We start from the raw sequence: 27,044 nt of genomic DNA on the forward strand, positions 1-27,044 counted from the left end.
CTGTCCCGTCTACAACACCATGCAGTGTCAACACAATACTAGCAAAAAGATGCTCATTTACAGGCATGAAAATATAATGTTTTTCTGCTCTGGTGTTGTGATACTTGATATATCACTATGCACTTTTTTTAATATATTGTAAAACTAATATTTGGCTTCACTCGCAATGTTTTGCTTGTTTGGAAAAGGGGAAACTTCATGTTAAACAATTGGACAAAAACAACAAACAAATGAAATTCATGAATGATTGCGCATGTATCAATATGCTGTAGTTTCCACAATTTAAAATAAAATATTAAATATGTATTGAATTGCAGGATAATAAAAAAAATAAAAAATAAAAAGTAAAAACTATGGGCCTGTTGAGTACATCAGGTCAAAAAAACTTTGACAAATCTTAATCAAATCTCAATAAATTATTCTTACTCTAAATCAATATGTACTGGACACAAAAAGACAGATTTAATATTTGTGGAAACCATGGCAGGGGAAAATAAAAAGTAAAAATGCTCAGACAAAAATAATTTTTTAAAGTAATTTACTTTTAATTTAACTGAATTATTTCTTATATGTACAATTCTATTTACATCATGTTTTTCTCTGGCAGCTTGAGAAGAAACGTCCAAACTGATCCACTTCTTGGAAAACCTTTCATCTGTCGCCTGGGCTTCCATGTTTTTTTGTCTACAACATACTCCTGCGTCATACTCCTGTTAAGTGTCAACACCGAGTCTCCTCTTACTACAGCTGTGAATAATGACCCTTTGCTGTTAGCATAGTGTCCCGGCAATGTCGTCCACTGTCCTGTTGTAAGATTGTAGCACTCCATTAAACATCTCAAAAAGTCATCTGACGGCCCGTTTCTCATCACATACAAATTATCCCTGTGTCCAACCATGCAGTGACCGTAACTTTGCTTCCTGATTAGCGTTGTAACTATACACCACTTATCCTTGTTTGGGATGTACTTATAGATCTCTGTAGTCTCCACTGGCTTCCATAGACAAACAAAAATCCAACCTAAAGCTTTGGTGCATGCTACTCCTGCTCCAGGACGAGGCAAATGGGCCACAAATTCCCATGTATTTTTCTTAACATTGTAACTTTCTACTGATGACATTGCAACTCGATTATACTCTCCACCAATGGCATAAAGTAGTCCGTCGAGTCCAATAAGGCTGAAGTTATACCGCAACTGGTTTGGGCTTGCAATCTTGGTCCAGGTGTTCTTTGAAACATCGAAACAAAAAGAAACATCAGCAACTTCTTTGTGAACTCCATGTATTCCTCCTACAATGTAAAGCATGTTATCCAAAACAGTAACGCCAGCTAACGACGTGCTAGCGGCTAATGGAAGATCTGTCAGTACTTCCCAGCTATTAGCATTTTCATCAAGATAACAAATTGTCCTAGATGCAGCATGGATTGTTTTGCCATCTGTGCAAGTTACGTGAGCCCCTACAGCAACGAAAGTACTAGGAGTTAACGATTCAATATAAGACACTAGCTCAACTGGCAAAGTTTTTTTCACCTCTAGCTCAAAATCATTGTACATGTTTCTTATGAATTGTGCCGACTTGTAGTAAACCTCCATCAAACCATATGTGGCAGCTGTGTGGTACATTAGCAAGCAGTTGTCAGAGTCAATAATATTAGAAAGATGTTTAGTTAGTGGAGAAACTTGAAGGAACGAAGCACACTCTATGGCCTCAATGATGTCATCTGCATCCAAAACTGGTTGATCTCCTCGTAAAACAGATAATGCAATTACAAATCCCCGAGCTTGAAGACAGTGGATGTGGATTTCTTCTTGGTAGCACTCTTTCATTCCAGAGCGATACAAAGCTTGAAAATAGTCACAGCTTTGTACAAGTAGAGTCTTCTCTTCAAGGAAACTAGTGTCCCCTATTACAATGGTTAACTTGGGAGAAATTAAGCCAGGATCTGTGTCGTCATTGTTGATCTCCTTTGAAGACATGACCAGTTTGCAGTTTCTAAAAATGCAATCTTGACAAATATCGAAGCAAGAGAGAACAGCAACTGTGAAGTCGTAGATGAAGAGCAGTTGTTTGACCATATTAAAATAGCCCTGGCTAAACTTAGAATTGGACAAGTGATATCTGTTTTAAAAAGACAGTGCCTGTATGGACATGAGGGGTTCAATTCTGCAGGAGGACAATAAAGAGTCAGAACTTTGCTTATGATTATCACCATGGCAATATGCTCTCTGTCAAGCAAACTGAACATACATTTGATTTACTGTCCCAGAAATTATTTTCCTCTCCAACTGTAATTTTAATGGATGAAAGTGAGCGTTCATCATGTTTGGTCTGTGTCCAAACTAAACTGGGCCCAAGCTCATCAATCACTGACCAATTATTTGCCAATTGTTCACCCTGTTTGGCTTTGTTTAGATTAATAGATTAGATTAATTTCATACATGCAGAATCACCGATATTTGTCAGAGATAAGTCAGAAATCGCCAATGCATGGTTTATGTCTATTTTTCTGGGCTCCAGGGTTTTAGGGGCCCAGAATTTGACCTAAACATGTTTCTAATAGAAACACATGGCACTTTTAATCTTAATTTCATGAAGACAGACGGTTAATGGAAAACAAAACAACAAAAATTAAGATACATTTATAGATGGTTAATCAGTGCCATTTACTACAAGAAAGCGACATTTGGTCTAAAACATGGTGCCTAAACTAGCACCTGTCCTCACACAGATTACAAATTATTATTGACCTGGTCTTCAGTCTATTGTCAAAATGAGATAATCTAAATCGTTGTCTTCACATCATTTTAGTGTCTTTGACTGTAATCTCACCTCACTTGGATCGTGGACCATCTTTTTCCCTCTATCTATTTCATTGACATACAGTAAATACATGTGGGGGGAGGGGAGGTGTGGAGCTGACCTACATTTGAACTGACATAATACAGCAGGTCATGTGATGTATGTAGGCCGCTCCCTCTGCAGTCACAACAATCCCAGTGGCTCCAGCATTTCCTAAAGAGACTGAAGGGATTATGGGAAATACAGTGAAAAAGGCTTTGATCTGAACAAGTGGCTGTAAGTGAAGGAACATGTTGCGTACAGAAATATATATATATATATATATATATATATATATATATATATATATATATATATATATATATATATATATATATATATTCAATTCATTTTATTTTTGTAACGCCCAAAATCACAACAACAGTTGTCTCGAAGGGCGTTCATGTTTTGGTTGATGGGGGAAGCCGGAATACCCGGAGGAAACCCATCCAGACATGGGGAGAAACATGAAAAACTCCACACAGAAAGGCCTGGGCGACCCGGGGATCGAACCAAACCTTCTTGCTGTGAGGCATGGGTGTTGCCACTCAGCCACCGTGCTGCCTACACACAAAAACAAAACAACAGGAAAAATCAGACAAAACAAGAAAAATTGGCCAGGCGAGGAGGAGGCAGGGGGGCGGAGGAGGGCCAGGAGAGGAGGAGAGCCGGGCAATATATATATATATATATATATATATATATATATATATATATATATATATATATATATATATATATATATATATATATATATATATATATATATAATTTATTCATAACAATATAGAGAAAATAAATACATCTTACAAATACAGTCTGATAAATGGGTTTCAATAATTCATCAAAATTTAAATTATGAATAAGAATAAGCTTATAATAACATGCGAAGGTTTTATGGCATAGCCTTTGAATCTAATTTATCATTTAGAGATCTCATTCATCAAATGTTATTCTATGGCTACTTTTATTTGTTGTTCAACTGTGGATAAATACACATCTTGTCTTAATAGTAATCTATACGAATATCGTCTTTATAAGTAGCTAAATGATATGATTTGATTGAGCTCATTGTCCTGAGTCCTGACAAATACAAAGCACCTCTCTAACAAACCGCATCACTTAGATTTTCCAGCGCTGATTTTACTACTATCAAATAGTCCCTAACGTTTCTCCTCAACTGTGTCTAATTTGGCATAATTTATTTCAACTGATTAATAAAACCATTTCTACTATAGTTTTAATTATGTTTTACTTATTTTAGTTATTTTATATGTGTAATAACTGTATTCCAGTTCAATGTTGTGCAAATGCTGATGGGGAATGAGGCGGAGGGATACCAATCCCAATCAAAACATTGGTTTAAACGGTTCAGTGGCGGAGCGGCGGCGTGCATCGTGCAGCTGCTGTCCTTTCCTAAGAACATGGCTGCGATTTTAAAGAATTTCGGTCACGTTTTCATTTGTGGACCATAATTACTCCTTGGATTCTTTCTGGATAGGTGTTAGGAGTTTTACCCCATCGTTTGGGGGCAGCATGCTGCTCTCAAAATTGGGCGCTTTTTCTCCCATCTCGACCAGCATGGATTTACCGGCGAAGCTCCAGCTGCAGCAGCAAGGTAACCCAAATATAAAGGATCAGAGCTACTGCGACTCCTCTGACCAAGTGAACCCACTGACCCCGTATCCTCTTATTTTATTACCCAGGGATTCAACATATCATTTGATCAATGTTAGCATTTTTCCAAAAATGTGGCGGTTGGTGGGTAGATCGGCGTTTGTGCCTGTTTTGTTTGGATTTTACCGGGTCTCCCCATAGACTGATTTCTAACTAACCTCATCATATACAATCAGTATAAATGGCATTAATGGAAAGAGTGTTTGGATGTGAATGAATGATACGATGCGACTACCATCCATCTTGAAAGCAGCCAACCACGGTTTGTTTATGTTGTAAAAGTGGCGCGCCCTCTTTTTTTAGCGCGCTTACGCTCCAGTGACCACGTTAAATATTTTAAATACTTTGGGTTATGTATAGTTTGTGAGTTTTCAGTGTAATTACGACCGAAACCAATGACGACTTGCTTAGAAAAACGAGGTCAGTCTGCCGGGTTTTGTTGTGGGTGGAGGATACGTTAGCGGCTTAATTCCACATGGTCTCAGATATCTCTTATAAATGTACTATAACGTGATTTCTTTGTGTTTTCCAGCCAAAATGGAGAGGCTACCGTTTGAAAAGCAGTACCGGCTTGGTGCGGTGCTGGGCAGTGGAGGCTTCGGCACCGTGTACTCTGCTGTTCGTGTGACCGATGGTTTACCGGTGAGAATGAAGCGGGGCAGGCTTTGTTTTGGCCCGAGCACATGGTTCCAGCGCGGGCGGGGGTTGTCAAGTTAAGAGCCGCCATGTTTCCGGAAGTGGGATCATTTTGAAAATAAGAACAGAGAAATGTGTTTGTTTGTAGTGAACTGTTTAATCGTAACAGGTTAAAACGCAGAGAAGCAGAAGATAGTTTTTTCTAAAAAAAATAATAATAGTATTTTCTATCTTAAAGACTAATTATTATTATTGGTCTGCTTTTACTCGGGGATCAAAGTTTAAACTTCCTGTTTCCAGTGACATTTTGAAGCTTAGCATTAACAACATAACGTCATCATATTTTTGATTGCGTGGTCTTTTAACAAAGGGAGAGGGATACCTCGCCACAGGCTTACTACAGTTTATATTATCCAACTGACCAAACTGATGTTAACATCTCCTTTTCCTTACAGTATATAATGTCCTTTCTTTCAGGTGGCTGTGAAGCATGTATGTAGAGACAGAGTAACCGAGTGGGCCACTCTGGTGAGGACTTCTCTTGATTTTAAATCACTAAAAATATAGTATAGTGCAGTATTATTTCTGAGATTTAGACTGTGTTTCCTAAAGTACCTGTACTGTTTGAGAGTTTATTAATATGCTATTTAGATATTTAACTTTTTAGCCGAATTGTGTTGCAGCACTTACAAATCAGTGGATTTCGATTCCTACTCAAAGTTCAGTAGTGCCCTCTGGTGGACAGAATTTAAATTTGACTTTTAGCAATTTTACCTAACGGTTTACTTATAAGTATAACAAAGAAATAAGAGCTTTTTAAAAAGTCAAGTTGAAAGATTGAATAAGTAATAATTAAAATACTTAATAATAATTAAAACACTTCCTAAACATGTCCTAATACATTTTTTACACGCTGATTTGATGCAGGCCAGCGGCATGGTTCCTCTGGAAATCGTCCTGCTAGAGAAGGTGGGTGGTGGTTTTGGGGGCGTGGTGCAGCTGTTGGACTGGTGGGAGCGGCCGGACGGTTGGCTGCTGGTGATGGAGCGTCCTGAGCCGGCTCAGGACCTCTTTGACTACATCACAGAGAGGGGAACACTGGAGGAGGACGTGGCTCGAGGGTTCTTCCTGCAAGTTTTAAAAGCCGTGGAGCACTGTTTCAGCTGTGGAGTCGTTCACAGAGACATAAAGGATGAGAACCTCCTTGTGGATTTAAGGACTGGAACACTCAAACTGATAGACTTTGGCTCTGGGGCATTTCTAAAGGACTCTGCCTACACTGACTTTGATGGTAAGATTTTTACGCTAACTATAATCGAATGATGTTGGCTGCTAAATACAACTTTTGTGTTATGAATTTCCTAGTGTCCAGACTATGATTGTAGGTATTGTTTAAGTCAGGGGTCGTCAACCTTTAACACCCAAAAAGCCATTTGGACCCAGTTTCTATGGAAAAAAAGTACACTGGGAGCTGCAAATACTTTTTGAAGATAACACTGCATATATATATATATATATATATATATATATATATATATATATATATATATATATATATATATATATATATATATATATATATATATATATATATATATATTTGTATAAACAACTACAGTGTGTTGCTTAAGTGCTACAAAGACTTCTGCTCCTGAACCTCTGTACAGCCCCAATTTGCAGACGCTTTTCACAAAGTCATTTTCATCTCTACGCAGGACTGTAAGCTGTCTTGTTTTGGCGGGTATACCGGCTTCAGGGAATGTGACACTTATTTTGAGCATCGAAAAACAATAAAATATAATTTTATTTTAATATTTCAAGATCACAATAATCTTCCAATTTAAAAAAAAAAAAAAAACTAACATAAATGAAAAGCACTTCAATTAAATACTCAATTTATTTTCCCAAGCCACGCGGAGCCACAATGGGATGAAATCGCTGCATGTGGCTCAGGAGCCGCGGGTTGCCGACCCCTGATTTAAATTGTACTTGACTTAAAAGTTAAACAAGATATAGATATGTGTGTGTATATATACATATAATATATATGTATATATATATATATATATATATATATGTACAATCAATTTACAAATTAATAATGAGCAATCTCGTGTTTATTCAGGCACTCGTGTGTACAGCCCTCCAGAGTGGATCCGACTGAAGTGCTACCACGGCCCCTCTGCCACAGTGTGGTCTTTGGGGGTGCTTCTATACGACATGGTGTGCGGGGATGTCCCATTCGAACAGGATGAGGAGATCCTCAGGGGCCTTGTCATTTTCAGAGGACAGGTGTCACAGGGTCAGTATAGTCAAGCTCGATGCTAGTCATCTCTTTAGGATTATAGTATCTATGTCACTCAATCAGAGCATTCTTAAAGACTTATTTTTCTTGTCTGCTTTATAGTTATAATCTAAAACACCTGTAGACCTGTATGTTTTTCATTGGAATATTTTAAATTCCAATATTCATCTAAAGAAAGTCAGTTGACTGCCACGTTGCTGCAGTGGGAGCCCGATGGATAGCTGCACAACACACTTTCGAGTAGCTTTCTTTTTTTTTTTTCCTCCACCATTTGTACCAAAATTACTGTATGACCGATTTCAGAAAATACAATTGGACAATAAGTAGAGAGCAGTGTGTTGCTCAAACATACATAAATCACTCCAAATAGAACTTCAGGTGAACAATTGGTGAGACAAAACAACTGTAACATGGTGAAAGGCTTTAAAAAGTCGATTTTCCATGATTGGATGGGTGGATGGGGAAAAAGTATCTTTTGAACATAGAGCATTCAAGAGAAAATTGAGAGAAAATTAGATCAAGAATTGATTTTTTTTATCACCATATCCCCCATCCCTAAATTGAACCCTGGTTAATTAGAAGTCAAACTCATAAAAATTATCAACAGTCAAATGTCATGATGTATATTAAACAATATGTGTAATGTCCTTGTCATTTCTCTCACAGAATGCCAGCAGCTGATTGGTTGGTGTTTGAGTCTACAGCCTACAGAAAGACCAACTCTAGAGCAAATCCTGGTTCACCCCTGGATTACAGGCACAAAGTCCCACCAAACAGAAAGATGTGAAATTACACTCCACTCTCTCACAGACCCCTCTACCTCTCCTTCATCTACCTCATCTAGCCAGGACAGCGTCTGATTGGGCATCATTTAATAAATGCACAAATGCTTATTCCAATGTGCCTTTACTTTCAAACCATTAAACAGTGGTGAAATTATTTTGAAGAACAATGAGTACTGTTTTTGAAATGTTTTGTAACTTCATGTCAAAAGCACATATGCAATGCAAACATATTTTTTTAACAATGACCTTTTGTTATTTTTTTATTTGTATATTTTGGTACATTTTCTTTATTTATTAAGTGTGCAATTATTCATTTTGTTGTAAATTTATTTTCAGTCAGAATTTTTGTTTACTCTAAAGCTGAAAATAAATAATGTTTAGGAATTAATATTGCCTGTTGTCTCCTAGTTTGATAAATATAGAAGTTCTGGTGACTATTTTCATGAAATTATTTTTAACATTCTGTATAAAATATAAATACAATCAACGTCTGATGGGTCCCTTATTTTGTTCAAAAATGTCTGTTTATTTATGCGGATTCTGTTTCTACAAGCTATCAAGCAATTAGTAACTGGGAAATTTGTACACATTTTATAGAAATTTATTACAATGGACGATAAGAAAATTTCATTTTCACAAGGATATGCTGATTCGATGAAGTGTACTTTTTGGTCAGACAATGACAACAGATGTGACCGGTTAATTTTGTGACAGTTGCCTTGCAATAATACTGTAAAGTTACAAAGCTCGCAAGTGTGCTTCTTGCGTAATTTAGGGAAGTTTGAGTGAGTGCCCATATTTTGTTTATATAGATATTTTCTTCATACCTGCATAACAATTTTAACGAAATACCATTTACCATGTCAAACCAACAAACATTTCTAGAGTACAGTAGCGTGATTTTTTATTTATTTATTTTTGATCAGGCACAGTACAGGGCAGCTGTGTGGGTCCTCCCAGCATCAACATAACGGAAGCACGCGTTGTAACCAGTAGTGTGAGTATTTTATATGAAAAAAATGCTTTTTTGCGTTCATATCTAACTTTTGTGCATAGGCTATTGTTAATTTGACGTTTTATGTAATGATCCTTTACATAAAGAAATAAGTACTTGCTGGAAGTCATTCAAAAGCACGTAGCTCACTTAAACAAGTGGTTCTTTAACTTAAAGTGTGTATTGTGTAATGCAGTTAAACAGTTGCTGCGGTATAGAGCTAGTCATGGTTTGCCTGTTACCGTCCAGTGTCCTGATCACGGATTTATAATGACAAAAAATTATACCGTTATAATATCCTGATAAAGGGCTGTCATGTGTGGTTTGCGCAGAAAGTGAAAATGGGTCGCTCCTCCAAAGACAAGAGGGACATTTATTACCGTCTGGCCAAAGAAGAAGGTTGGAGAGCCAGGAGCGCCTTTAAATTGCTCCAAATGGACCAAGAGTTCAACTTGTTCACAGGTAGCATATCCAGGTCATTTACAAAAATGTTTATGATGTTGCATTATGTGTCCATCTTATCCTCTTACCCGCAGGAGTAAACAGAGCAGTGGATCTGTGTGCAGCCCCAGGCAGCTGGAGCCAAGTCCTCAGTCGGAAACTCAGGTAGGTTCAGCCTCTCTAAATAAGACTGATGCACACAAGTTATTGTGACACAATCTTTGTTTCAATAAAATAATACTTCCCTTAGAGGTCGAGAAGAGAAGGGTGATGCTGAAGTAAAGATTGTTGCTGTTGATCTCCAGGCAATGGCTCCTTTACCTGGAGTCACTCAGATTCAGGGAGACATCACTAAGGTAAATGTGTGCTGGATTTTAGGGCCAATACACATAGAGATGCTCTGCTGTGTAGAAACCAATATGCCTCTGTTATATAGTCACTGCACTTGACCATGCACCAAGATTAGTCCATGATGAATTTATTTCAGTTGAAACTTTATAACTTTAAAAACAACCAGGTTGAACAATGTGCCTAAAAGTGGCACCAGAGCCAACCTAAGCCTTAAAGACAAAACAATTGAAAATTTGTAACATTTATTTTAAGTTAATAAATAATTAAGTAAATACATAATAAGTGATTTAGTAGTGCCTTTTAAGAGCCATGACTGGCCACGTCTAAAATGTCTTGACACACTCTGTTGACACCCTGGGCTTTAATGTGCGATGGCTAAATGTTGATATTTTCTTATTACTGTAAATTGGATTTTTGAACATGCAATTTATATTCTACAGATATCAACTGCAGAGGAGATAATTCGTCATTTTGAGGGTCAGCCTGCTGATCTAGTAGTCTGCGATGGAGCTCCTGATGGTCAGATATACTTAACACTTGTTTGCAACTGAGTTTTATACTCACTCTTATTCTTTTCACTGCAGTAACTGGACTTCACGATGTGGACGAGTACATCCAGGCTCAACTTCTGTTGGCTGTAAGTCAAAAAATGTTTTTGTCCTTACTGATGAATAATAATAATATTAATAATAATAATTATGATGATGATGATTATCATTATTATTGTGCATTAGTCTTATATAGTGCTTTTCCAGATACTCAAAGTTACCGGTACATTATAATTTTGTGCATTATTCATTCTTTCCATACTGTGATGGTAAGCTACTATTGTAGCCATAGCTGCACATAGCAGCTCAGGCACAAGGTGGTATGGCCATAGGGTAAGTTTAGTTTAACAATTCCATCATTGTTTTACAGGCTTTAAACATCACAACACATGTACTGAAACGCGGAGGAACATTTGTTGCCAAAGTAAGTTACCCAAAGTTATTCCCAAAGACACAAAGAGGTGTTCCAGCAAATTATTTATCTTTTGAATTAATATGAATTAATATGTATGTTTTATTATATCTTGTGTCTCAGATTTTCAGAGGAAAGGATGTTACATTGCTATATTCTCAGTTGAAAATATTCTTTAGTGGTGTAACCTGTGCAAAGCCACGCAGCAGCAGGAACTCCAGCATTGGTGAGATGTCGTTACAGCTTCTAACAACAACTACAGTTAGGTCATAGGTTTTGCTATAAGTACATAAGCCAATTTTGTGTGTTTTCTTTATCATTTCAGAGGCATTTGTTGTCTGTCAGAATTACCAACCTCCTGAAGGCTACATCCCAAATATGTCCAATCCTTTGCTGGATCACTCTTATGGTATATTATATTTATTAGTAGTTAGTTCTGGGGATTTTACTTGTTTTTTACAGTAAAAATGCATTTGTTACAATGACTAATGCAAATTCTTTTCATTCATTTTTCGTGCATTTTCATTCTTGTTCACAGATGTGGACTTTAACCAGTTGGAGGGTCCAAACCGTGTCATTGTTCCTTTCTTGGCCTGTGGTGACCTCAGTGCATATGACTCTGACAGAACTTACCCTCTGCAGGTAATATCCTTCTTCTTTTTTTTTTTTTTTTTAGAATCAGCTTTATATTACACTTACACTTACTTCACAGGACCACTGTCTCAATCTTGGTTTAATAATGTATCTTTTGTTTTTTTTTAGTTGGATGACAGTAAAGAATACCAATACACCCCCCCCACACAACTCCCCATCCAGCCTCCATACCAGCAGGCCTGCCACCTACGGAGGAACAACCTTCTGTCTAAAGAGGATGCTCCATCTGCCTCCAACAACAATCCAGACTCAGAGTCTTTATAGTTGCTCTGTTTTTAACATTTTATTAATAAAGACATGGATGTCTTTACATTTATGCTATAATATTCATGTAAATAAAATGTATGTAACTCACATTGTTTTCTCTATGCTTTACTGTAGAGAAGCTGCGGGCACTTGGTCCAGTTCTGAAATGTACCGGTAGGCTTTTTCGGTGCAACATATACATTCTATGAGTAGTATTTAAGGCAGCTAGACAACTCTCGGGTGTTGTTAGTTCATGCTGTACTTTCTTCGGAACTTATTAATTATAAACGTTTCGTTATTTATTTTATAGGCAGCCATAGGTCGTTGTAAACCGAAAACTTGTCTCGTACTTCAACTGTATAACACCACAACATGACCTAGTGCTCACTTCCGGGTGTTCGCTCGTGCGCGGTGACGTCGCGGCAGAACGCCTCGCAGCTGCATTGTTGTTGGGGTAAGAGAAGCTCGGGCTGCCGCTGAGGACTGCTACTTCAAACCTCCTCTCTGCGCTTTCCTGCAGATCAATACACCTCTCAAATACTGTATAGCACATCAGACCGAGCCCTCAGCCCTGGATGACCGCCGGTCTCTGTCGGGATCTGTCCGGTTCTGCGCCTGCCGCGGCCGCCTTTGGAGGAGCTGACTGAATGTGGAATTAAGTGCTGCTGTGCTCCACAGGCCGCGCCGCCATTGCTCCTGTTTTAAAAGGCCGAAATCTTAAATATACACAGGTAGGAACTGTCTCATTTTGAGCACACGATTGAATGTTTGTTTTACACATTCTATGTTTATTTAAATGAAAACCATTCTCTCTATCTTAAACGAACAATTAACTTTTCCAATTGAGGCAGTTTGATGTTGTGCTGGTCGCCATATTTCCTCCCACAGTGAGGCTACAGGCTAGCAGGAGCTAGGTTTGTGGACGGAGTGTCCTAATATGTTTTACGGACCACCACAGAGGCCACTGCCCGGATCCAAACACCATCTGGCCCCGCTGCCGCATACCAAGCCTCTGCTTTAATCATTATATGCGTTGGAGACACGATTCTTGGTTTATTTTAGCACTGAAGGTCGATGGAGCCAACCCAACATTAGCACAGACAGATCCTGTTCATTCAGAGCGAGGCTGGCCGAGTTAAAGCTGGTGGCTGCCGCTGTAATTCAACAACAGCCCGCTCCCTCCGGCTGAGGGCGGATAAAGGCGCATTGTTGTTTTCAGCCTCGGGTCAATGTGTTTTTATAAATGTAGCTTGTAATGTGGGGAAAGGAGCAAGACTGCTGTTGTCTCATAGGCTTTAATCTATGTCAAATTTAAAGGTAACTCAACAACAAGTACTCGTTTATGACTCTGGACAACGGCCTGAAACCTAGGTCGTTTGCGTTTTGCATTTAGACATTTAAACACTTAACATGTAAACAGTACCACGCTTCATAGTAGCGATCAGGCAGTGCTAAATGTTTCTTCTAATGGAATTAAGCGGCCGCAGCTATCGAGTGACTTTGTCTCTTGTAGCGTCGCTTGGTGTCCAGACTGTCCTTTTGTTTTGGCCAGGCTTTTTCACCTCACGCCCCCCTGACCTACATGAGTGTCGAGGGACTCTTCAGTTCAGACACAAAAAAGGAACAAATGAAGCGGACTTTGCTTCACTTCAGAGAGGGTTGTAATTTGTAATGGCAAAGACGCTAGTATCACACGACGTAGACTGGAAATGAACTCCCACGTATGCTTGTGACATTTCTGCTTCCTACATCTGAACGGAGGAGGAAAGGGTTTCTTAAGATCTCATACACAAGTACCTAAGTATTACACTACCTCTTTCAAGCATTGTTCTGATATTGGAAACAAATGGTAACAAACCATTATAGAAGTTTAAAAGTACTGTTGATTGAACGCTTAACACATTAACACTTCAGAGCAGATTCATGAGTTTCAGACACTAGTATTCCTTCCAGATTTTATCTGAATTGAGTTAATTTAACAACAGAGTAATGTTGCTATATCAACTCAATTCAGATAAAAATGTATCTTTTGAATGGAGAAAGGTCCACAAAAAATTATCCAAATAAGGTAGGAATCATATTTCAGCTTCAAATAAATAGGCATTGTTTCTACGTTTATTGAATGTGAAATTATGCCTAAATTAACTGTCATTTGTTTGTCTTGTGTGTACACAGGGTCTACACAGTTCAAGATGCGGAAAAAGGGTCGAAACCAGCGCACGTCGGTTCTCAAGCGCGAGTCATCCCCCATCAAGCCCTCGCCCAATCGGGAGACTCTGACCTATGCCCAAGCCCAGAGGATGGTGGAACTGGAGGTGGATGGGCGCGTCCACCGCATCAGCATCTATGACAAGCTGGATGTGATCACTGATGACGACCCCACGGCGCAGGAAATCATGGAGTGCAACAGTAACAAGGAGAACCATGAAAAACCTCAGCAAGTTTTGGTCCGCTCAGTACGTCTCAAAAACAACCAGCAAAAGAAGAATGCAGCTCTGGTGGCTTCCCAGGCGCCCACACACGCAAACAACAGTGGTTTACTTGAGCCGAAATTCAGGACTGTAGAATATAATCTCCCCGTGGTGCCCAAGAGACCACCAGCATATTATAAGTATACAGAAATGACCGAGGAGGAGCTGGACGAGGAGGTGGAGTATGACATGGACGAGGAAGACTACGCCTGGCTGGACCTCATGAATGAGAAACGGAAAAGCGAAGGTGCCAGTCATGTGTCACACAACCTGTTTGAGTTCCTCATGGACCGTTTTGAGAAGGAGTCCCACATGGCCACACAGGGTCAGAGTGATCACCAGTCTCTTGTGGACGAAGATGCGGTGTGCTGCATTTGCATGGATGGCGATGGGGCAGACAGCAACGTCATCCTCTTCTGCGATTTGTGCAACATCGCTGTGCATCAGGAGTGTTATGGCGTCCCCTACATCCCCGAAGGACAGTGGCTGTGTCGTCATTGCCTGCAGTGCCCTTCTCGCCCGGCCGAATGTGTTTTCTGTCCCAACCGAGGAGGCGCACTAAAGAGGACCGACGACGATCGCTGGGGACATGTGGCATGTGCAATCTGGGTGCCTGAAGTAGGTTTTTCTGATACTGTTTTTATCGAGCCCATCGACGGAGTGCGTAATATCCCACCGGCGCGTTGGAAGCTCACCTGTTACCTTTGTAAAGAGAAAGGCGTAGGCGCGTGTATACAATGTGACAAAATGAACTGTTACACAGCTTTCCACGTCAGCTGTGCACAGAAGGCAGGGCTATTTATGAAAATTGAGCCTTTGAAGGAGGAGTCACCATCTGGAGCGACCACTTTCTCTGTGAAGAAGACTGCTTACTGCTGTGCCCATACGCCTGGTGGGTGCGACAGGAGGGCACTGAACATCTACGAGGAAGCACACAGGAAAAATGGAGCTTGTCAAAAGAGAAGCGAGAAGAGGAAGGCCCGCTCTAAAGTGTGGCATCGGAAGAAGACCAGGAAAGTAGAGCCCGAGCCAATAGTAGAACCAGAGATGCCACCAAACAACGGGCCCAGTATCACTGCGTCAAGGTAGGACACAGACCACTGAGAATATTTAGGTGGCTGCACTGAGCCTATTAAGGGCTGCAAGATTAGTCACAATTGAATCGAAATCACAATTTGAAGTGATGCAAAGGCTGCAATTTTTCAAGTACCATCATTTTCTGCATATTCTGCATACAAACTGCTAACTAGAGATGCACTAATCCAGCTTTTTCGGTTCTGATACGGATAGCTATACTTTGACTTCTGAAGATAACCGATATTAACAAATGCCAATATAGGGATAGAAAATGGCACTTAATTCCTTAAAACACAGTTAACTTATTACACAAGGGATATTTATACTTCAAATGATTACAGAACAGATACCTATTAATAAAGGTTTACACATTATGAGACATTCTGGGCCAAAATCAGCCTGTAAATAGTCTCATCACATCCAATTAAAGGCCCAACCAGGATATCCAATATCATGAAACCGATACCTGATCCAAGAATTTCTTTTAGTATCGGTACTATATTTGATGGCAGCATTGACATCAGGGCATCGATACTGCTAACCCTGCAGTTTAGTTCTGTGCAAATGTGCTGAAATGTGATTCTTGTTTTTCAGTTCTTATTTTTTGTCAATTCTACTGACTGAACTTTGAACTTTGAATCCTATCATTAAAACATAAATCACAAATCTAATTGCAATTGCGATACTTGTCAGAAATCTCAATTGGCAAATATTTTTCTCAAATCCTTCAGCTCTACGCTCTAGATAACATTTACGACAAAATAAATCTTAAAAGTCTATAAAGTAATACTCTGAATTGTAAATTAAGTTTAAGTAAATTTTTGATTAAACTTGAATGAGTGAGCCAATTTCTGTCAGTCAGCACCAGGGCAGCTGTGATTACAGTTGACGCTTAGATCAGTGAATACATTATGAATAAATTATTAATGCAACGTGTTAATCCAGTGCAGTATTTCTCAGATTTTTGTATCCTTATTGAAAGTAAGTATTATTTACTAGAGGATAAACTTTATTTGGGGGGACATTTTTGAAAGGCTGCTTTTTTTTAGAATCAGCACATCATTGGTTATGCATTTGTATAATCTAATACACAAAACTATTTCTGACTAATCTAAGTATATAAGAGTACAAGAATCTAACATCATATTTCTTTTCCTCCCAGTTTGAACACCATCCTGAACCAGGTGTCTGTGCAAAGGAAGCGTCCATTTGTGGAGCGGGTGCTGAGTTACTGGGTACTAAAGAGACAGTCGAGAAACAACGTGCCTCTGATTCGAAGACTGCAGGCCAACCCACAGACACCTAAAACAAAACAGGTCAGTCCTTTACTTTGTATACAGTCTTTGTGTCTTTAAGCAAGACATTTCACACATTGCCTGAACTAATATGTGAAATTGTGGAATTGGTTGTGGTTGAAGGAGCCTGGAGGAGGAAGTGAATGAAACATGCATCCTATTCTAATTTTTGAGTAAGTGAACCAGGGCTATTGTTAATATTGTTTTATTAATTTTGTTGCAGGAGAGTCGTGCCGAGGCAAACCAAGCTCTAAAGGAGCAGCTAAAAGAGTGGCATCGCCTTCGCCACGACCTTGAGAGAGCTAGGCTATTGTTAGAGCTAATCAGAAAGAGGGAAAAACTCAAGAGAGAAGAGGTACTTGGCTGCTTTCATCTAAAAAGCAAATAACTGAATGTTTATAATAACCAGTCCATTTAAATTATGTTGTATCTTTTTGTTGTTAGATGAAATTGCAGCAGTCTGTCCTGGAGATGCAGTTGACCCCATTCAACATCCTGCTGAGAGCTGTGCTCCGGCAGCTCCAGGAAAAGGACCACTACAGTATTTTCGCTCAGCCAGTCAGCGTCAAGGAGGTACCACTATTTTGACTGTTATATTTTAAACTGGTCTATTCCTAAGGCCTGTCATGATAAATGCTATATTGACTTATCATTCAGTGAATGATAGATGAAACCATAGGTACTTTTTCTTTGTACGAGTGGGGGGGTGTTTGTTATTTTTTTGCTCTATGATAAGGTTTGAGCTTCTGTAACCTCTTTCCCATTGGCACTCTTCGCTTGGGGTTGCCTTGAAGCAGGTTTCTTTGGTGTGGCTTCATCCCACCAAGTTTTGTTTCCATGCCCCAAGCATGGCTCCAGGTCCATGGGCAGTGCTCTGCTCTGCACTGACATCACCCAAACATTATAAAAGTTTTATTAATAAATAAAATCAAAATCATCTTTGAATTATACTTGTAATCATAAGGCCGGTTTCAGCAATTCACAAAAAGACGTTTAGTTTGTTGTGCTGTGAGACATGTCCGAAGCTAGCATTACCACAAAGCTACGTCTGGTTTATTGTCAGCTTTTTCTGCATTTATTTCATTTCTCTCCACCTCTGTGTTGTGTTTACCCTCTCTTTATTTAATGCAGTGGGCTTGGCTCATGTTGGATGCATTACGCACTGAAAATTATTTTTTCGATCTACATATGCAAATGCTGTGCATCAGTAAAAAAAAGCTGTTGCATTTATGCTTTGTTTTGCGACACATATTTGCTCAACGTATAACGTTGCCATAGTTGAAAATAAAGCATGAAATCAGCGTTTGGTGAGAGATTATTATTTTTTGTTTATCTGCTTTTTGTTGTCCTGAGTCTGCATTCTCTCTTGCCCAATGATCTCGTTTCTTGTCTTACCACGCCTTGGCTAAAGTGATCTGTGCCGTGTTGTCCCCTCTAGGAGCTAGTACCCTCCAGGATCTGCTTTGGACCCCTCAGACAGAGCGGTACAGTTTAATTCAGACAGTGGAGACACTTGAGGCCCATACCAATCCACTCCAAAGCAAATCAGTGGAAACAAGGCTTATGACTCATTATAGATACTAACTACTTAAGTGTTTTATTCAGCTAGTTATTTCTTGGACCTCATTTTTTTTCAATATCATATATTTAGAATAGTTTTTGGGGGATAGTCAATTTGTTTAAATACAGGGGTCTCTCATTTATGATGGGGTTATGTTCTAAAAAGGACCCGCATTCTCAGGCGAAACGTGTATTTCACAGTTCCTCTGATCGTGCTTCTTTGTCCTGGTGCCTCTCCACTGTAGTGTGGATCGAACATTTATGTAAATTTGGCTGAACGCACCGAGGAGATTGATTGACAATGGTCTACAGTCCCTTAGCCAATCAGGGCGCAAAACACAATGCGTGTTCATACGCTGTAAAAAAAAAAAGCACGAAACTGCAAGGCTGCGAAAGGTGAACCGCGTCATAGCAAGGGACCACTGTATTATTTATGGTCTATTTTCTTCTGCTGTATTTTGCAATTCAAAATTTGTTATCGTGGTAGACTTACTATTCCCAATGCATTTCATATTTTGGAGCCAACGTTTTAAAAAAGTTTAACAAACACTAGAGACTTATTTTACAAGTTGTTTTTTTCTTACAAGTGATGCAATTTCTCTTGCATATTTTAATTATTGATGTGGATTTGGTTAGGGGTCTGTTTAAAAAGCTTTTTGTCTAGACTAGAGATGTGACGGTAATCATTGACTTTTTGGCACTTTTTGTATAATCGCCAACAAAGTCACGATTGTTGCCATTGTGTCACCAGAATGTGCACAAAAAAACTATATCTCCTCTAGTTCATTGTTGTATTCACGTATACAGTACTTGAACAGTTGTTTAAATATGGAGCGTATTCATAATATTAAAATTGTAATTATTCATATCCAGAACATTTTTGAACTGACAGCAACAATAATCGTTAATCCCAATTATTTTGGCCATGATCATCGTGATGCAAAATTTCAATATTGTCCCATACCTAATAAAGACAAGTATAGCTGGACTATAAAGTAATCCACATTTCTCGTGCTGATTAGCTCTGACATACATTTGCAAACAATGTAGATATGCAAAGTTGTCCTATGCTATAGACTGTGAATGATGGTGTTTTATGAACAGCAGATTATATTACTCTACTCTGATAGGCATTTCATACCATTGTCGTCAACTTACTGCACCACCCTTTACTTTTTACTTTGGCAATAAGCTATGGATATTTTGTACAGTTAATTGACCAACAAGATTTTAAGTAAAACTAGGGATGTGCGATGTATCGGCGTTGGTTATACCAGAGGGTTTTCCCAGATACCGGTTTTCGGTTGGATGTTGAAAATGTAGCTGATATTTGGCACCGAGATTTTTTCCCATGTGCTGTTCCCATTTTGTTTGTCCCACTGCATCAGATGTGTGTCTTATTAAATTGATTGTGCCCACTAATTGCTTTTCTTTGATCAATCAGCAAATACTGTTTTTAGCCACAGCAGTTAAACAGATGTTGCATGTCTGTATTGGCTCAAAAAGTCCATATCGGATGATCCCAATCTACCTCTGTGATTTGATTTTGTCTCTTCCTGTCTTTTAAACTGTAACTTAAACATGCTGTACCTTTTTTACAGTCTTAAAATGTGAAAAACTAGTTCATTTCAAACGGTTTGCACTGCAGTGGTCCAAAGTTATTCTTCACACTTGCCTTATGCATTCCGATTGAGTTTATAAGAACTTTTCACTACTTTCAGATACAAGAGTGGAGTTGGTGGAAAAGTTAGCAACAATTAGCAGTGCGCTTCCTGATCATCGGACAATAAAATGCTTTATAATCGGATGCAGACAGAAACCAGGGGTCATATTTTGACCTCAAGAGCTGCTTATACAAAATATCTGTATTGGGGCAAGATAAATTTTGCTCAAATACATGGGGAAAAATGTGTTTGTTTCATACAGGTGCCGGACTACCTGGACATTATCAAGAACCCCATGGACTACTCCACGATGAGGAAACGCATCGATGACCACGTGTACAGGAATCTGGATGAGTTTGAGGCGGACTTTAACCTCATCATCGCCAATTGTTTGACCTACAATGCCAAGGACACGTTCTTCTACAAGGCAGCTCTCCGCATGCAGGACCATGGGGGGGCCATCCTGAGGCGAGCCCGCAGAGAGGTGGACCGCATCGGCTTCGACTTCCCCAGCGGGATCCACCTGCCTGAGCCCCCTAAACAGGAGGAAACGCCCCCTTTCACCTGGGACGAGGGTAAGGACTGTTCAAGTTTAGGATGGGATTGCTAGCACATTAATGGAAATGAATGGGTTGATTTTGTAATCAATCAGCAATCTGGACAGCTCATAAGTTTCTATGGCTTGCTACTGGATTACATAACAATGAACTGTCACTCCAGCTGGCCCTTAAAATGTCTTGTCAGCCGACTCTAGCAATAAATAACCCATGTCCTCTACATTGTAATGATAGTTCTAACTCCTTACAAAGTCCTAATTCTTTCCTCACCTGTTCCCTTCTTACAGTGGACCAGTTGTTGACCCCCACCTATCGGCAACGCACCCCTCTGGAGGAGCAGCTGAAGGAGCTGCTGCAGAAGCTGGACTTGAGTCGGGCCATGAAGCAGAGCCCGTCTCGCAGCAAGAGACTCAAGTTACTGAAGAAGACCATCACGGAAGTCCGCAGTGAGATTGGCCTCAAGAAGCCACTCCCCCAGTCCCCCACAGCCCAGGACCCCTCCCCAACACCAGCCCAACCTGAGCTAAAACCACTACCTGAACTCCACGCTGCCACTGCACACGAGGACAAGTTCATACCTCTGCCCGCACTCTCGCCCACACACTCGCCCCCCAGCTCCGCCCCCTCCGTCACGGTGTCCAAAGCGGACACGGACGAGGACCCCATGGAGTCGGACGCATCTACCTCACCGCCGCGGGATACTCCCAATGGACACCTCCCCGACGAGCTTCTCCTCAACCTGCAGCCTGAGCTCTCGCCCCGGGGGAACAGACGGACCAATATCCTGTTCAGGAAGTCCAAAAGCGTCAGCCCCCACAAGCCCGCCCCTGCAGAGGAGTCCGGAGCACCACTTGCCAAGACCTTCTTGTCTGTGGTCATCCCTCGCCTGGAGACGCTGCTGCTGCCCAAGAAACGCACGCGCAGCAGCAGCGTTGACACACATGAAGAGGTGCCCCGGAAAAGGCCCAGCGCAGGTGATTATTACAAACATTTAAATGTATTTATTATTAGCCTACAAATACAGTATAGCAATAGCTTAAAGGTGCACTATGTAACTTGTCTGAAGGACGGTCTGCCACATGTGTATTTTCATGGAAATGTTATTGCTTTGCCTGAAATGTTTCACAGTATGGTATCAAACTCACTATCTCCGTGGAGACAAGCAGGTGACGCTACCTGCTCAAATTCCAGGTCATGTGTGGAGAGGTGAGTATGTATTGCTAAAAAAACAGACATTCAAACACCTGTAATGGATAAGTTTATTGCCATACAAAGGAACATACCAGGCAAAGCAGTAACATTTCCAAAGAGACACAGGAGGCAGGAGACACAGGAGGCACCTTTTAAATCATCCAGGTCTAGTTGTGTGAGCTAGATACATTTATTTGATGAATTGACATAGATATAATCTCATAATTTTTTGATGGCATTTTGAAGTCAGAGGTTAAACATATTTTCTTGTGCATCCACAGGGCTCACAAACGGTTTTGTCGTGGAGGAAGAGGAGGAAGGCTTGCTACCTTCTCGGCCTCTGGAGCCACGCAGACGTTGTGCCTCAGAGTCCAGCCTCTCCTCCAGCGAAGTCCTCTGTGGCACCAGGTCAGAACAACACACCTATACATGTAGTCAAGACAGGGGTCATATTGTAATAGTGTTCCCTCATCATCTTACACAAATGTGCGTTTCAATTGAGTCATGCATATTTGAGTAATCCTGTATTGTCCTGCAGTCGAGACTCGAGTGCTCAGAAAAATGTTTTCACTTATCATCTATAGCCACTAACTTTGCATCTATTCAAATAATTTTGACTCTGGGTATCTCATATAGGGTTCAAAAACGCTTGCTAGGATGAAATGCATCTATGATGATGTGGGTCTTTCAGTTCTGCAGTTTCAATGGACCCGTTTACCAAGCTATTTCAGATCAGTGTTGCAGTTTACAATGAACAAAATGTAAAATAAGTATCTATACATGTTGTAGGTTATTACCAAGTGCTACAAAAAATCTAAATATGCCTTATCTAAAATATCCAATTAACTCTTCCCTTTCCTTGTATTTCAGCACCACCTCAGTGTCTAAAAGTGGTAAGGGTCGGCCGGCAGCTCGTAGAAGCACTGTGGATGATAAAAGCTCCATCATAAACTGTGTGGAAAATGGAGAGTTCGCCAACTCTGCAAAATTGTCCACAGGTAAAACATGCTGCTCCTGAGCCAGGATCACAGTTCTCTTTAAGCATGAGTCGCATGGCACGCTTCAAAAACCCTCTGCAAAAGCCCCAAACTAACATTTTATGTATGTGCCCTCAGTGACACCTGAAGCTGTGACACAGGACTATTGTAAAAAATAGAAATATTTATTTATCAAAGTATGAACTTTTCTTCAGCAAAACCAAATTACACAGTGCAAATTACACATTACATGAACACTACAGGATCTGTGTGGCTGTCTCTGATGCCTCTGTATTAAAATGTCTAATACAAACTTGATTGCTCCAAGGGCCCTAAAACTTCATGGCAGATGTAGGCGTTCTGTTTTATGTTTGTCTATTTATATGTTCATTTGTCTTTGTAAATTACATTTTTTAGTTTTAAAAGTTTTTTTTTTTTTACAGAAAGTTTGCGTCAAGACTATCAGAGTATCAGAACATGACAATCAAGATGTAAAAAATGTCATGAAGAACCAAATTATTTGACTGTACCACTGTATGTATGTTGTGTCTGTTGCTGCTACTATGTAATTAACCCAACTATAGTTGCTTTTCCATAAATTTATTTACATAGAATTTTGATAAATTGCAAATGAAATTGCTTATAATAAAAAGTACAATCTATTTTTGAGAGTCTGTGATGATAAAGTGTATCAAAACAGTAGCACAGATTTTCCGTTCTGCTTATTATAGATGTAGCACTAAGGGTCATGAATGTTTAATTTCATCCTCGTTTAAACTTGAAAGCAAAAATATGTTTGTATATCCACATCCAGTAAAAAACACAAATAACCACTCATCAGTTCACAAGATATTTTTGTGAGCTGTTGCCTATAAGAAAGGCCTACCAAATAAAAGTATGCAATATACAACAGTTTAACCATTGAAACATTCTGAACCTGCATTATATCTTATATCCCATTTCCAGTCTTTGCTTTTAACAGGTTTAAAAATTCCTTTTCTTTTTATGGAAACTCAACTTGGCAGTGTGGCTTTTCCCGTTGTGCGTCTTGTGTTTAACCTGCTGTTGTTGTCCCTGTAGCTGTGTGGAAGCCTACAGACTCCTCTGCATTTGTGCTGGAGCCTCTTAAACTAGTTTGGGCTAAGTGTAGTGGATATCCCTCGTTCCCTGCGCTGGTGAGTGCCGCCCGGTCGCGTCTGCCTCGTCTTGTGGTAGTGCCTCCTGGCTGCTTCTGCTGCATGTGGAGCTGAGTGCATGCCTGTGCCCGTGTCAGCCGCTGGGAGCTTGGCGCTGTTGCCATAGAGAAGAGTGTTGATGTGGTATGATGGTCTGTGTGTGTGTCTCAGATAATGGAGCCACGGGTGCGGAGGGCGGGCTATCTCCTCCACGGGCTGGACCTGCCCCGGCCACCGCGGGACGTGCTCAGACTCGGAGAGCAGATGCAGTTCAAGTCCGCCGAGAAACTATTCCTCGTCCACTTCTTCGACAGCAGACGCAGCTGGTGAGGCCCCGCTCCTCTTGAGATATATACAGTCATATGCAGTATTTGTAATATCCATTTCCTATAGACTAGTCCCACTGGCCAAACAAACACTTTTAGGTGGTACAGTTTGTTTGGGGTTTTTTTTGTTTTTTTTAAGCTGTGCCTGATTTTTACAATCTTAAAAATGTGAAAAACTGAACAGTTTCATTTGACACTATTGGCTGTGGGCCACTGACTTTGACCCTTTTAAAATATATCTGTACTGGTGCAAAAAAGATTTAACTTAAATGAAAATCAGGTACAGCCCTCTGATGTGCCGCGATGTCAGAACGTAAAGGCTAATTACACAGGCCTCTTGCTGTCACATCTGTTACATGCATCTTCTCTCTTTAGGCAATGGCTTCCTAGATCTAAGATGGCGCCTTTTGGCATCCAACCATCTCTGGACCGCTTGAAGCTGGTAGAATCGTGTTCTTCGTTCCACAGGAAGGCTGTGCGGCTCGCCTTCAACCGCGCCATGGACCACCTGAGCCGTGTGTGTGGCAATCCCAAACAGAGCAACAAATAAACCAGCTCTCATAGACTGAAACGCCCCTTCCCCAACTCTTAACAATACCCACAGCTTTCTTTTCATCTTCCTTCAGTAATATTCTTTTTATTTTTTTTACACAATCGCCGCCAACACGCACAAACACTCACCCGTCATGTTTACCATTTACCTGTCAACTGGAGCTGGCTTGTTTTTTTTCCATTTTGTGTATCTTTGTTGTTCTATCCACACCACCTCCTTTACAAACACTGTAGCTTCTCAACACATATCCCTGTTTTGTCTCAAGAGCTATGCAACGACTCGGTTAGCGGGTGAAAGAAACGTGAACCATCCATCGTGAGCTTTGATTCGAGCGACTGAAATCTGTTGAATGTGTCAGTTTTTGAGTCTGACCTCCTCCAACGTGCTGCAAAAGACTGCTGCAACAATCCCACTGCCCATCTTCGTCCAAGCAGCAGCATCCTGTACATACTCCAGGCACCCCGACACTAATTTATTCCTCTTAAGTTTGCATTTTTATATTTTAGTTTTTTGGTGGTTCATTGTATGTTTTGATACATTGAACGGGACAAGTGGCTGCTTACGTTGGTGCTATCTCTGCGAAGAGACAAACTAAAGCCTCGCGTACACCAGGTGTTACGGTACGGTTCAGTCCCAGGTGGTAGTACGGTATAGGCAGACATCACTGTGAGAGAGATGAAATAATCATATCAGATTCATGTTTCTGTATTTTTAACAAATTCAAAAAAGTGATGAGTTGTTTTGTGGTTGTATAAGTTGTTTTATATGCGCTGTATGGACCCTTCTGCTGCAATAAATTGTACAGGAAACAGTTGAGCGACTAAGAAAGTTCAATATTTTGCAAATGGGGTTTTATGAGAACAATTATCCACATATATAACTTGTAATTGTGTTATATATACACAAACACAATAGAAGTATATTTGAAAAAAAAAACATTTCATGTATTGTTGCATATGACTGTTAATTTAAAATATGAGCCTTAATGAAAAAGATGCCATTTTGTGGTATGTCTCCTTTTGAGTTGTACTCCTTATAACTAATGTATTTTTCTAAATCGATGTTTTTGTTTCTTGACCAAGCTGTTGTGTATAGCTCCATCATTGTACTGTCTTCTTGATCCCATGCAAAGGCATAAGGGGTGCCAAATATTTAGGACACTTACCTCTGTTACCATGGAAACAGCAGAGATCACACCAAAGCTGAACCGTACCGTACCATTTGGTTAAACCTAGGCCTAAACTAACCTGCATACTGTTTTTATCCACCTCTTTTTTACGGTTTTGTAACTTATTGGCTTCAAGTTCTCTTTGGCATTAATTTGTTTTGTGTGAACGCATCATTATTTTTTTACTGTATGTTTTTACTAGGACATCACTCATGCATTCATTCGTTTTTTGTTTGTACATATTTATATAAAGTCTATATAGAAATTTCTAAAATGCCTGAAGTGCATAATTCATTCGAAACCAAAAAAATCTGCTGCCCACAAGTTTTCCACTAATGTGTTTATTATTTGATACCTTTTTTTTTAAGTAAGAAGTGTTCAGCCTTTCTTTTGTGAGTGTGTTGTGTGCTGTGATAAGTTCAAATGTCTTCTGTAAAAACGGCCATCTTTTCTTTACATGAACGATGGACAGGATAGATCGTGCCTGAATTAATTTATTGTAAAGCAGAAATTGTTTATGCATCACTTTATAGAGTATTGTAAAAGTAACTTCGGGCACAGACTGCAGGGGGCGCTCTACGTCTCCTACTATTGTTTTGTGAGGTTCTTATTTTTTTATTTCAAATGGATAGCATTAATCTGAGCGGTGCGGTGGTAGTGTTTGGTGTTTTATTTGGTGAGGTAGTCTGAATGACGTTGTGTGTAAATACATTTGGTACTTTAGCTGATTCTCTGGGAAAAAGACCACAGTATAGCCAACAGACGCTGGGATTTTTATACTAAAACACTGAGAAATTAAAATATGTTATTGAATCACTAACGCCTGTCTTGTGATTTATTGTGTGTGTGTGAGAGAGAGATATATTGCTGGGTTGACCCTGACAAAAGGTCTACATATAGGATCAGTTTGTGCATATGACAGGTTTTCCTATTTTTTGCTGAATATTACGATAATATAGCCCAATACTGATAGATATACAGAAGTTTTATACCAGTGAGGTGGCAGTTTGTGAAGAAAAGTTATTTTTTTTAAGTTGTTGGTCAATATTTTGGTATGAGAAACGCCACTTTTTCTACTTTTAAACATTCGTGCACCAATACGACGGAGTGTATGGTCCATTTAAAAATGAATGATGCAGGT

General features: G+C 39.8%; 4 protein-coding genes across 5 annotated transcripts; 3 read left to right on the forward strand and 1 right to left on the reverse strand.

The window, feature by feature from the left end:
- Positions 1–583: 583 nt before the first annotated feature.
- Positions 584–1,978, reverse strand: kbtbd13b (kelch repeat and BTB domain containing 13b). Its single transcript, XM_033967521.1, has one exon. The coding sequence runs from the start codon at positions 1,976–1,978 to the stop codon at positions 584–586; it is 1,395 nt and encodes a 464-aa protein (XP_033823412.1).
- A 2,252-nt stretch (positions 1,979–4,230) lies between these two features.
- LOC117371793 (serine/threonine-protein kinase pim-3-like) lies at positions 4,231–8,748 on the forward strand. The gene is made up of 6 exons (XM_033967462.2): positions 4,231–4,458; positions 5,050–5,159; positions 5,631–5,681; positions 6,081–6,444; positions 7,279–7,455; positions 8,125–8,748. Exons 1-6 carry the CDS (start codon positions 4,377–4,379, stop codon positions 8,316–8,318), a joined length of 978 nt encoding a protein of 325 aa, XP_033823353.1. The 5' UTR covers positions 4,231–4,376; the 3' UTR covers positions 8,319–8,748.
- Positions 8,749–9,182: 434 nt separating this feature from the next.
- On the forward strand, positions 9,183–11,998 carry ftsj1 (FtsJ RNA 2'-O-methyltransferase 1). Its single transcript, XM_033967461.2, has 11 exons — positions 9,183–9,240; positions 9,570–9,699; positions 9,774–9,843; positions 9,929–10,034; positions 10,470–10,548; positions 10,614–10,666; positions 10,948–11,001; positions 11,113–11,215; positions 11,315–11,398; positions 11,528–11,631; positions 11,752–11,998. Exons 2-11 carry the CDS (start codon positions 9,579–9,581, stop codon positions 11,905–11,907), a joined length of 930 nt encoding a protein of 309 aa, XP_033823352.1. The 5' UTR covers positions 9,183–9,240; positions 9,570–9,578; the 3' UTR covers positions 11,908–11,998.
- A 278-nt stretch (positions 11,999–12,276) lies between these two features.
- On the forward strand, positions 12,277–26,723 carry LOC117371790 (bromodomain-containing protein 1-like). Of its 2 annotated transcripts, XM_033967460.2 has the most exons (12): positions 12,292–12,620; positions 14,065–15,445; positions 16,600–16,753; positions 16,956–17,087; positions 17,177–17,305; positions 20,219–20,531; positions 20,801–21,487; positions 21,986–22,112; positions 22,575–22,702; positions 23,762–23,856; positions 24,028–24,182; positions 24,558–26,723. In XM_033967460.2, the coding sequence occupies exons 2-12, from the start codon at positions 14,082–14,084 to the stop codon at positions 24,730–24,732; spliced, it is 3,459 nt and encodes a 1,152-aa protein (XP_033823351.1). In that variant the 5' UTR covers positions 12,292–12,620; positions 14,065–14,081; the 3' UTR covers positions 24,733–26,723. The 2 variants fall into 2 exon arrangements, with proteins under 2 accessions (XP_033823350.1, XP_033823351.1); XM_033967459.2 differs by lacking the exon at positions 23,762–23,856 and having other exon boundaries at positions 12,277–12,620.
- The last annotated feature ends 321 nt before the right edge of the window (positions 26,724–27,044 follow it).

Source organism: Periophthalmus magnuspinnatus, chromosome 6 (genome assembly GCF_009829125.3).
Source record: "Periophthalmus magnuspinnatus isolate fPerMag1 chromosome 6, fPerMag1.2.pri, whole genome shotgun sequence".
NCBI classification, from domain to species: Eukaryota; Metazoa; Chordata; class Actinopteri; order Gobiiformes; family Gobiidae; genus Periophthalmus; species Periophthalmus magnuspinnatus.

Coding starts and splice junctions, on each gene's coding strand:
- ftsj1 (XM_033967461.2), top strand. CDS start 9,579: ATGGGTCGCTCCTCCAAAGACAAGAGGGACATTTATTACCGTCTGGCC. Junction 10,667..10,947: donor AGGCTCAACTTCTGTTGGCT/GTAAGTCAAAAA, acceptor ATTGTTTTACAG/GCTTTAAACATCACAACACA. Junction 11,002..11,112: donor GAGGAACATTTGTTGCCAAA/GTAAGTTACCCA, acceptor CTTGTGTCTCAG/ATTTTCAGAGGAAAGGATGT.
- LOC117371790 (XM_033967460.2), top strand. CDS start 14,082: ATGCGGAAAAAGGGTCGAAACCAGCGCACGTCGGTTCTCAAGCGCGAG. Junction 20,532..20,800: donor CCCTTTCACCTGGGACGAGG/GTAAGGACTGTT, acceptor CCCTTCTTACAG/TGGACCAGTTGTTGACCCCC. Junction 23,857..24,027: donor ATCCCTCGTTCCCTGCGCTG/GTGAGTGCCGCC, acceptor TGTGTGTCTCAG/ATAATGGAGCCACGGGTGCG.
- kbtbd13b (XM_033967521.1), bottom strand. CDS start 1,978: ATGTCTTCAAAGGAGATCAACAATGACGACACAGATCCTGGCTTAATT.
- LOC117371793 (XM_033967462.2), top strand. CDS start 4,377: ATGCTGCTCTCAAAATTGGGCGCTTTTTCTCCCATCTCGACCAGCATG. Junction 4,459..5,049: donor GCTCCAGCTGCAGCAGCAAG/GTAACCCAAATA, acceptor TGTGTTTTCCAG/CCAAAATGGAGAGGCTACCG. Junction 6,445..7,278: donor TGCCTACACTGACTTTGATG/GTAAGATTTTTA, acceptor GTGTTTATTCAG/GCACTCGTGTGTACAGCCCT.